The sequence below is a fragment of the Cryptotermes secundus genome, unplaced genomic scaffold (assembly GCF_002891405.2).
Source record: "Cryptotermes secundus unplaced genomic scaffold, Csec_1.0 scaffold112, whole genome shotgun sequence".
Lineage (NCBI taxonomy): Eukaryota > Metazoa > Arthropoda > Insecta > Blattodea > Kalotermitidae > Cryptotermes > Cryptotermes secundus.
Window position 1 is genome coordinate 1,000,399 of NW_019718271.1, and position 12,018 is coordinate 1,012,416.

A 12,018-nucleotide genomic window follows, 5' to 3' on the forward strand; every position below is an offset into this window, starting at 1 on the left:
AATCTCTGGATGTTTTCAATAAACACAAAATCTCCCCTGAGGATACAGTTTCCTTTTCTTAATCCTATGGAGTTACATCATTAAGATGTTACCTGTATTAGGTTATTGCCTAGCACCAAATTTTACCTTGTCCTAGTTTCAGTTCTGGTTTTAGTTTTAGTTTCAGTCCAGCTTTCTTTATCTTTACTTCCAGTGCTTACCTGTTATAGGCCACTCACTGCTGGCAAACACTTAAATGAAGGAACTGAATTATATTATTGTTGTTATTATTATTTGTTTGTTTACTTGTCTGCATTAATGTGTTTTTCCTCCACTGCTTGCCTGTAATTTGTCTTTGACTTTATGTTGTGTTTGTCCATAATGTAAATTACTTGTATCTACTCTGTCTGTAATTGGCCTTGCGCCTGTTGACTGAACACATAAATAATAAAGAATTGAATTATTATTATCATTATTATTATTATTAAGTAAAAATTAACTGAGTTATTGTTGTTAATGTGTATGTACGTGTACTATCCTTACTCGACACATAATGGTAAAACCATTGGAAATATGCTTATTTTATTTTTCTTGCCTGATAATGCTAAGTTTAATTTTTCTTGGAATTATTATTAATCTATTGCCCTTCTATAGACTGTCATATTTTGTATTCTGTTCTTTAATAATTTTTGTGTATTTCTATTTACTCGTGCTAACTTTATAATCGGCCTCTATCTGTTAAGTTTTCACATATATCAACATGAATTTAATTTAATTATATTACATTAGTCAGGTCCAAGTTGGAACATGCCTCAGTAGTTTGGTATTCTATCATCTCTACTGATGACAAGCCTGAGAGCATTTAGCAGAAGTTTGGGTCCATCTGTTTCTATTTCCTGTTTCCCTTCATGTACCTTATAGGCACTAGGAATTTACAAGCTGCCCTGCTTTTCTGTGCAAGTCATTAATATACCATTTAAACATTTTGGGTAACATAAATGTGTAGAAACTCAAATTTTATAACTCAAATTCTGGTTTAAATGAGTTATGAACTATGTACAATGAAAATCCCATTTATGTATTCTTTGGTCTGTGGTCTAGTGGTCAGAGTTCCTGGCTAAAGATCCAGAGGTCTGGGTTTGATTCCCGGCACTACCAGATTTTCTGAGTAGTGGATCTGGAACGGGGTCCACTCAGCCTTGTGAGGATAATCGAGGAGCTATTTCAAGGAACTAGCAGCTCCGGTCTAGAAACCTGAAATTAACGGCCGCGGGGATTTCTTGTGCTGACCACGCAACACCCTCTATCCGCTAAAGTTGGCACTAACTTCGCCGACAAGTGGCAGTCACTTGGTTGGTATAGTTCACTTGCAGACTAAAACCAGAGAGCTTCTTGGAGGGGAGCAGTGGATTTGACCACTAACGTGAGGAAATCTAACGCCGAGATTACTGACTTGGGGTCACTAAAATTGAACAATGAAACAATGAGGGGAAACCTGCAAGTGGGGTTCCCCTGTATTTCACTTTTTCTTACCTATTAAGTACATGAAATAGGCTATGCCACAGCTCAGGTGGTCAGTTGCCAGCTTCCCATTGCGGTGGCCTGAGTTCAAGCCAAGGTTAGATCATGTGGGTCATGTGGACACAGTGGCATTGGGGTAGGTTTTCTCTGAGTACTTCGGTTTCCCCTGCCAATTCTCATTCCACCAACTGGTCCACATTCATCATCTACCTTCCGGTGCTGGTTCAATAAGTCAATCAGTGGCCAACATAGCAAATGAAATCAGTCTCACCCCACCCCACTACAAGAAAAAAAAAAAGGGTACATGAAATTGTATTCTTACTACAAAACAAACTGGATATTACTGCCATTTAGAGGGCTTCTGAAAGTGAATTTTACGCTGATGGCAAATTCCTTGAAAATGATTCATCAAACAAAGAAAACATAGGCAGAATAAATATTTGCTATTAAGTCTATAAATTTTGTCTGAAACATTTTTGTTATGAACTCTTTGATGAATTTTGTTCTTCAGTTGTGCTTATCAATAATGGCAACAAACTTCATACAATGTCTGAATTTTTTTCAAAGTTTCTGTATTACATATTCTAAAAATCTGTGACCACATTGCAATTTTTTTTCATGAGTAAAATCTGGGCTCTCATGAAACTATAATCCAAACTGCCCCTTATGGACCATAATTATATGTCATCAATAAATCAGAACACAACCTATATTAGAACACATGAGAACACAGTCAATTAAAATGAGTCTTTACAGGTTTTCAGATAATAAGGGATACTTCTCTCTAACTTTAAACTCAACCTAAACACAAAGTTTAACATTTAAAAATGTTAGTTCATTACTTTGCCTGTTTTTAATCTGTATTACATAAGTAAAAATATATATAACATTGTCTAATTACAGAAGTAACAAAAGTAAAGCATGTGACAGGATCCTTTTAAGCCAGTTTTCTGATGCTTGGCCATTTCTGTCATTCACTGACATTTCTGTTACACTGATATTTAGACTTGTCAGTTATTAGGCATGCAGAGAGGGAAATGTAGCTCCACCTCATGAGGCTTTCAATTTCAGCCTTCTCATCTAATGTGAGATCACCTCCAAGCATACAAAGCAAAGCCGCTTTCTGATAACTGTAGATGGTCCGGGACCAACGACTCTCATTCAAAAGCCGATCAGCATATGTGCTTGCCTCTCGCCAATCTTGCTTCACACTGCAAAACCAAAGAGATTACATAAAGTCAGGTAACAGTATTAATCACATTTATTCCTGGGGGGTTCAAACAGAACCCCTATGGTTCATATTTCAGAATCCTACCCACAAGCTATTTATGTGTAATTGCTCCCCCTTTTTGAGTCAGACATTAATATTGGGCAAATTAATTGCTCAGTATTTGTGTAACTTGGTACCAACAGCATGTCAATGGAAGACAACCCATCATGATACTATAAATAGTTAAACAGTTCCATCCAGTGTGACTGGTGAAGATTTTTTAATATTGTTAGTGTGACAGACCAGAATGAAACAAATCAAATTCATCAAGATACTATTTTAACTTCCTATTAACAGTACCTATACAGCTACAATATAAACTTCTGAAGTGGGAACACTAGCACAAATTCAAGTCCTGTCTTAAGTTGCACTCCATGATATATCAAAGAATGCTTACACTTTAAAAGTTTGTTCTGACACTGTTGTGTTGAGAAAATAAATGTGAAATACATCACTGAAGATATCAGGACTCCAAATACATAAATAAAGCCAAGCGCTCATTTATAGTCCTTGTTACTTATATGTCATTCCTCCCAAAGGTGTCTCCACCTTGTCATGGTGGCGGGTCTTGCGTGACTCTGTGACCTGGAGTGCTATGCTGGTGGCAGTTTAACTACAAGTAAGGTCTCCCATGCCGGAAAGGACAATGGGTAGAGTCCAGACTAAGAGATACCATGGTCCTCCAGGTTGGGGGTTCGCCATGAGGCTAACAATGTCATCCAGTAAAAAGAATTTTGTTGAGAAACCTAACAACCAGCCTCATGTCATCATGCATGGGTCCATTCCTATGGCAACATGCATTGGTTGTGGAGACTGGCTGTAGAGGAGACCAAGGCTCACCCAGGGATACAGCACTGAGTGGTAGGTACCTAATATGCCATATTATAATTTACATACAGAGAGAAAGAATGCCTGAGTTACTGTCACAGGATACTATTTTTTATTAATGATATACAGAATGTCCGGATGAAAGGTATCCAAAATAAAATCATTATATCTCAGAAATAATTTATTATACACATTAATGGGTACACCATTACAACAGGAAACTATCAAAGTTTTTTTAAGGTCTTTCATTCTGGTCCGTCACACTAACCAATTAACAATCAAGTTCCTTCCGTCAAATGTGACACTTTTTTAAGTTTTCCACCTCGTCAGCACCTGCCTTACATGTTTCGGCTCACCACGGAGCCATCATCAGAGGCATTTATAGTAGAAAAAGAAATCACCAACACACAAAACTTCACTTTGTCCAAGATAGCCACGTTCCAGTTAATTAAAATAATTACAAATAGTTAAAATNCCGGCGACCTAGGACGCCAAGCAATTGGTCCACCTCTGCGGATCTATCTCCCAGCCATCTCTCTGTCCAGGTGATTCCTAACATGGTGGCAAAAATGTGGCAGCATATTCGTCTAAGCCAGGCATGGAAAAAAAACTTTCAGAGTTTTCCTTTCCAATGACATAAACCAGATACACATATAACAATTAGTTTCTGAGATATACATCCTTTTATTTTGGATACCTTAGGGACTTTAAGTCATGGGTCCCGTGTCGTAGATTTACAGCATGTAAAAGAACCTCATGTCTCTAGGAGACCTCTGAGCTAAATTAGGCCAAAAGTTTCCCGCCCAAGTAGTTTCCAATGCCTCCGGTAGATGGGGATGTATTAGGTACCACTGCCAGAGGAGGAACGACCTCGCTGACAGAAAGGGACTAACTATTAGATACCACTGCCAAGTAGAGGGTAGAAACCTCGCTGGCAGAAAGGGGCTGATAGCGAGCACCAGTACCGGTAGGGGATGGAGACAGTAGAAATTAAATGGGGGACGTACAATAGACTACCAGTCGCGGTGCATGGGGAAACCCACTCCCTCAATACTGAATAACTGAATTTTGGATACCTTTCATCCGGACACTCTATACGAGGGGGGACCCAAAAATAACTGGAAATGACCTGTTGCGCGCGCATGCTTTGTAGTTACGAGTTGTGCTGCTAGGTGGTGTTAGCTGGGGGTCTCCCACGACTGTTAGTGAGCTGGCGTCAGTCTGAGTTAAGTGGTTTGTCTGTGGTGCTCTGTTGTGTGCGTTTCTGTTTCAACCCTTTGGCGATTAGTGAGATGGCCGACCAGAAGGAACAAAGAGTGTGCGTGAAATTTTTGAAGATCATCGAAAGACCATTGACCAACTTTCTGAGGAAATGAACATCTCATGGAGCACGGTCCAGCGAATTTTAACCGAAGGTTTGCACATGAGACGGGTGTCTGCAAAATTTGTTCCTCGCTTGCTCGGAGATGACCAAAGAGAAAACCGCGTGAATGTTTGCCGCGACTTGAAGAGTGAAGTGCAGTTTTCCCTAACAGAAAGCAAAATTTCATGCACACTCTTTGTTCCTTCTGGTCGGCCATCTCACTAATCGCCAAAGGGTTGAAACAGGAACGCACACAACAGAGCACCACAGACAAACCACTTAACTCAGACTGACGCCAGCTCACTAACAGTCGCGGGAGACCCCCAGCTAACACCACCTAGCAGCACAACTCATAACTACAAAGCATGCGCGTGCAACAGGTCGTTTCCGGTTATTTTTGGGTCCCCCTTCATATATTTCTCTTCTTACACTTCTCAGGCTTTTTTATTATGAAACTGTTCTAAAATAATGTACATATCATAGGTTAATCTTGCAGACCCATAAAATGCAATACACTGATGGCAAGTACTTTTAATGCTTGTTTACAATTTCAAGAAGAGTTCTGAACTTCTTGCTTCTCTTAGTTGGATTTCATCCCAATAATATTCCCATACCTGTTTGTCCACATGAGCTCCCAAAAACAAAGATGATGATACTGTGGCCATATTTCCTGAGATTTCCATGATTTCATGTACCAATTTATTGCTTCATCAATGTTGGCCTTCATAAACTCTAAGCGTCCTTTAAAAAAGAGGAACCACACTCCTTGAGGATATAGCTGAAAATATAGCACGGAAGCCATTAACTTTATTGAATTTAACTTCTTATGGACAAATGTCCAATACATCAACACCTAAGTAACTTGTCAAGTGACTAAGCATCCCATTTCTTTCTATTACTGAGCCATTTTCTCATCATTAATAAGTGCTTAACCAAAAAAAAGCAAAATATTCTATTATGGAAGTTTTCAGCAGTATTTTTTAGGTCACAGGGTCAAACAGCTGACCATTAATAATCATCTATAATACTCTTTGTTCACATCCATATGAAGCAGTCTTACAAAAACAAAAAAACTCTGTGGCCCATAGTCAGCAAGTGAACTATACAGACCAAACAACCGCCACTTGTCGGCCAAGTTAGTGCCGACTTTAGCAGACATAGGGTGTCATGTGGTCAGTGCAACGAATCCCCACAGCCATTAATCTCGGTTTTCTAGACCGGAGCCACTATTTTCTTGAAACAGTTCCTCAATTATCCTCATGAGGTTGAGTGGAACCCGTTCCACACACACGCTACTTCTCAAAAAATCTGGTAGTGCTGGGAATAGAACCCGGGATATCTGGATCTGTAGCCAGCAACTCCGACCGCTAGACCAGAGAGGTGGTCGCAGCCTTACAAACACAATGGAAAATGTGAAAAGGCGGTATGTATCGCTGATGAATATGAGATTACATGCTGGATTCTTTGGCACTTCATGTTTCTTTGTTTCCTCATTCATACATTCAATATAGCTGTTAAATGCAATGTGGGACCTTCAAATATGTTTATTTATTAGTTGTTTTAGCATCCACACAGAATGATGGTGACAATGTGCAGCTATGGATTCTGAAGAAGAGACGGACAACATGCCACTTGAAAAATCTAAAACCTTCTGAAGAAAATGAAGAAGATTCCTTCGGATAAGGCAGATGTTCACTAATCTATGGTAGAACAAAATGCACTAACAGAAGATGCCAACCACTGTATTCAGCAAAATGCCCAAGCAAGAAACCAGACATTTCTCTTTCCCAGTAAATAAACGTGAAAGATCAATATGCATTTCCTATATAGTCCACATGGATCATGACCACATGCTTAATATGAAATTATATGGGACCAAAGACAAACTTCAGAATATTTTCATTTCATGGACAATCAGAATACAAGACACAGAAGATCCCAATTATGATAGATGATGGAAAATCTGACAAATACATGATACCCTAAATTAAAAATTGTTTAGACCTATACCATCCGACAGAATATACGACAGTGGATGAAGTTAACTGTAAAATTCAAAAACAAAGCCATCTTCCTAAGAAAACAGAAGAGATCAGGCATAAATTTTAAAAACTTTACGATGGATGTAGGTATACATGACATTTAAGTATGCTCGAAAAAGAGAGAAACATGGTTAGCAAACACGTTGCACCCACACAAGGAACTATATAGGAGATCTTTCAGAAAGTCAAACAAATTGGGCACAAAATATTAATAGACTTCCTCATCTCATCAAAACCTTCAATGATCTGCACTGGACAAACATGAGTGCCTGCAGTACAGTTGACCACAAGAAGATGCCACCTAACTTCAGTCTTAACATCTGACTGAAAAGAGCAGACACTGGAGGCAGTGTATAAGGAATCCTACAGGCTACAAGCCAGAAGCACCAGTAACAAGTATATGTCCTTCGACATATGCAAATTCCATGTCCAGAGGGAAAATCAAAGATGGGAGTGCTGTCAAGCCTCTAGTCATCAAAGAATATAGTAACCATACACATTGATTTGAGTGGCAGAATGGAGAAAAGTGAAATAAGAAATGGATAAACAAACTCTTCTTTCATTCGATAGACCTCATTGCTCTGAATTTACACGGTCTAAATTATGCAGCATATCAAGTAACGGAAAGTTTCTGGCGATTTCAACAAATTCAGTTCTTTTGAAGTTACATGCTTTAGGTCATTTCATGAAGACAGAAAATACAGTACTGGATATAGAATGAGTAAGACTAAATTCTGTTACTTATTGATTCAAAATCCATGTGAACTCCATATAAATTTTCAGAAAAAATGTTAATAGTGTACTTGTCTGTAAGTAATAACAATGGACTGCTACACTAGCAATTAGATTATTACTGTATTTTTCGTGGTAATCTGTTTTCTATAAGAATGGGGTGTACTCAGCCTCGTGAGGATAACTGAGCAGCTATTTCAAGGAAATAGTGGCTGTGGTCTAGAAAATTGAGATTAACGGCCATTGGGACCGCAGCGCTGATCACACAACACCTTCTATTCACAAAAGTTGGCACTAATGTCGCCAACAAGCGGCAGTTGCTCAGTCAGTATAGTTCACTTGCGGACTACACGCCATGGGGTTTGTTTTTTGCTTGTTTTGTTCTCTATAAGCATGAATATGAGTCAGCAGAAATCAGTTTATATACACTCAATTAAAATATATGTTCATGTATTTGTACCAGATGCTGGACAGACACTAAGATATAAATTTAAGAAAGAATACTTAGTTATTTTTTTAATTAACAGCTACTGCGGTAATATCACTAGTAATGTTGTATTTTAGCGTCCTGTTGCACTGATTTTCGTCCATGATATGTATACAGTGGCCGTCTTGTAGTGCACTCAATTTCACTTGTTATTTCACAACATGTTTCGGCACTATAGTGCCTTCATCAGGTGCTCCATTTAAGTTAATCTATTTCATTGCTTGCCATTATGCCATTGTAAAATTTAAAAAGTATTTAAAAATGTTCGTCAATTATAATAAATATTTATATACTAAAAACTTGTTAAGATTATTTATCTTATCTGTTCCGATTCTAACACCGCGCATAGGTCCACCACTATGGGAGTCGTTCCTCTTACTTTCAGTGTATATCGTGTCTCGTTTCGTGTGTTCCCTTTTTTGTTGCGGGTGTTGTAATGTTCTAATGTTCTAGATTAACGTAAATGGAGCACCTGATGATGGCACTATAGTGCCAAAACATGTTGTGAAATAACAAGTGAAATTGAGTGCACTAAAAGACGGACACTGCATACATATCATGGACGAATATCACTAGTAGTTCTTATTACAAGAAAACAAACTGAACTGCAAACCTGAAGCTGACTCCTCAGTATTTCTTCACAGATTTGCAAGTCACCCTCAGTATGGCTAAGAACATACATGACAATAAGATGATAACCAAGCAATGTCATCACACACAAGACTTGCCGTATACTGTGGTACAGTCGATACCCTGTCTCCAATTCCTGTAATCCAACTTCCTGAGAGAATGAAAGAGACAGAAGATTAAGTTCTTGAAACAGTAACTGTACAAAAAGAATTGAAATGAGAACTTATGTGAAAACTGACATGTGAAACCATTTTTTAAAAACATATCTAATAATATTCTTCTTTGTCAATCTGCTGTCTCTATGCACATAAAGTCTGTTGTTCAGAATTGCATTTTATTGCAACCACTTAGCAGAGAAGTTGGATATGGATAGCCCCGTTTCTGCCATTGGTATGAAATGATAATGCAAATTTGTACATTGTGTTTGTTAGATCTTCTAGTGACTTCAGAGTGTGAGAGGAAGGTGTTGATAGCTAGAGAGCTGTCCTGGTTCAAGTTTTTGAGAGTAAATATTATGGTAGGTCCTAGTAAGAAGATACATGTGAGTGACGAGACATGTTACATAAACTGCTGCAAGAGGATTAATATACCGATATTTCTGAGAGTATATATAGTAGTAACAGAGAAATAAATGTGTGAATTTCATCATGTGGTGAACAGAGAATCAGCTCTCATGAAGAAAAAATGTCAGTGACAGCAGTACCATACAGCATGGCATATGGGCAAAGTCACGTGCTAAGCGACCACGTTTTCCATTTACTGGCAAGCCTGGCATGAATGTTGATTTAGTAAACCCAAGTAACCTTCTGGAATATTTTTAATTGTTTTGTACACCAGAAATTGCAGAAGTAACAGCCAGAGAAACAAATCCATATGTTCAAAAAGCTTTAGAAAACATGGGCTAATCTAAAACTATGATCTAGGATTCGTCACTGGAAGGACATGAACAGAAACGAAATAATGAAGTTGCTGGCATTCTGTTTATTACAAGGACTTCACCAGAAACAGGATAACAAGAGCTATTTTCCCCAAAGGATAATTCTGGAAACACTCATATTTTTGGACCTGTTCAGTGAGAGGTTTCACCTTCTACTCAAGTTCCTTCATTTTGTTGACAATGAAAATTGTGATCAGACCACATGCAGTTCCAAAATATTGTATAAACTCAAACCCATATTGGATCACCTAAATGCCAAATTTAGGAGAGCAGATACCCCAGAGTGGGATGTGTCAGTAGATGAGTCTTTGATGATGTGGAAGGGACATTTGTTGTGGACAGTATACATTCCTTCAAAATGTGCTAGATTTGGTATAAAATTATTCAAATTGTGTAAAGCCAAATCCGATTATGTATGGAATTTTATTACTTAGATTGTGAATGATACTGTCTTCAACGAGTCCCTAAAAATGAGCCATATGGCTTAAAAGTAGTTCTACAACTAACGGCTCCTCTACTGAATCAGGGATACCATGTAAGCCTGGACAGTTGACTTTCAAGCACAGGTGTGTTCAACAAGCTGTGCTGCAAACAGACTGATGCTATGGAGACCTTGCGTCAAAACAGGGAGTTCCTGACACAAAGAGCGCAGAACAGAAAAAGGGAGGTCTACAAAGACAAAATAATGCTAATGAAGTGGCAAAACAAAAAAGATATGTCTTATCAGCACCACTCCTGATAAAATAAGGACAAGATATGGAGAAGCCCAAAGTATTCACCAATTAAAATTCTGAGATGGGAGGTGAGGGCCTCAGTGATGCTTACTTCACATGCTTTTGCAGCACAAGTAAAAAACTAAAAAAATACTATCAAAAGCACATCCGTCATTTGAATGATATGTTGTTTGAATTCATGTTTACTTTAGAAAAAAAATGGGTAGTAGCATTTCCATTATGGAATTTCAGGTGAAACCCATACAAAATTTAATCTCAAAATATCATATAACAGAAGACAGCCCATTAGGCAGACCACCAGGAACTGCCCCACCAACAAGGATGAATACTCCTCATTACCCTTTTGATATTGCTGCCATAGTGTCAGAGCAAAATCCTTGTCAGCACTGTGTTATATGTTACAAAAGGTCAAAGTTGTGAAACATGGTACAAGTGAAAAAACTGCAGGGTGGACATGCGTGCTGGACCATTTACAATGTTACTTCTAGAAGCATCGAGGTTCAAAACATTGGCTAAGATGTGCCTCAATGCAAGATTTTAGTGGTTAGAAATTGTACTATGGGCTGGTACTGAAAATTACATGTACACCATAATTATAAAGACCTTCACAGTATGTTCCACTGAAGTTGCAACAGTGTTTCTGGTGGTATAATCGTCCTAGTTATGACTGTATAGTCTGTACAAGATAACGACTCGGCAGTCAATGTTCAGAAGAAGAAACAGCTTTTCTTGCACAGTTCACTCCACAGTAGGCTTGAACTAGCGAAGGAAGTACAAATTCAGCCCACATGGCAATAAGAAGAGTCTGTTACCAAGGCACCCAGAGCTGTAGCAGTTCACAGTGAAATGTCACAATAATCAAACCTGTGAGTGTGTGTTTAGGTAGGAGGTAGTTTTGTCAATTAGCTTCTACGATCATGTTTAATTCCTAAACACTAGACACCAGTCAGGACTGCATATGGTGAATCTCCATACCTTTGTTATCACATACTGGGAACTGAAATGTACGTCAGAGGTGAGAGAGGCATACTTCCTGAGAATAAGGCCAAAAGTACAGAATTTTACTAAAAAACTTTATAAACTTTAATGCAATGGCTATGTACGAGGGGGGACCCAAAAATAACCGGAAACGACCTGTTGCGCGCGCATGCTTTGTAGTTACGAGTTGTGCTGCTAGGTGGTGTTAGCTGGGGGTCTCCCGCGACTGTTAGTGAGCTGGCGTCAGTCTGAGTTAAGTGGTTTGTCTGTGGTGCTCTGTTGTGTGCGTTCCTGTTTCAACCCTTTGGCGATTAGTGAGATGGCCGACCAGAAGGAACAAAGAGTGTGCGTGAAATTGATGAAGATCGTCGAAAGACCATTGACCAACTTTCTGAGGAAACGAACATCTCATGGAGCACGGTCCAGCGAATTTTAACCGAAGGTTTGCACATGAGACGGGTGTCTGCAAAATTTGTTCCTCGCTTGCTCGGAGATGACCAAAGAGAAAACCGCGTGA

The 12,018-nt window shown here is 38.8% G+C and overlaps 1 protein-coding gene across 11 annotated transcripts in view; it reads right to left on the reverse strand.

Annotated features, from left to right (window-relative positions):
* The window catches only part of LOC111870300 (tetratricopeptide repeat protein 39B), a 54,720-nt gene that overhangs the window by 14,198 nt on the left and 28,504 nt on the right, over nucleotides 1-12,018 (reverse strand). For all 11 annotated transcript variants that reach the window (XM_023862829.2, XM_033753811.1, XM_023862508.2 and 8 more), the window contains 3 exons: nucleotides 8,836-9,003; nucleotides 5,576-5,739; nucleotides 2,550-2,711 (listed from right to left, as the gene is read on the reverse strand). In XM_023862829.2, the coding sequence (XP_023718597.1) occupies nucleotides 2,550-2,711; nucleotides 5,576-5,739; nucleotides 8,836-9,003 (494 nt within the window). The remainder of the gene's footprint in view (nucleotides 1-2,549; nucleotides 2,712-5,575; nucleotides 5,740-8,835; nucleotides 9,004-12,018) is intronic.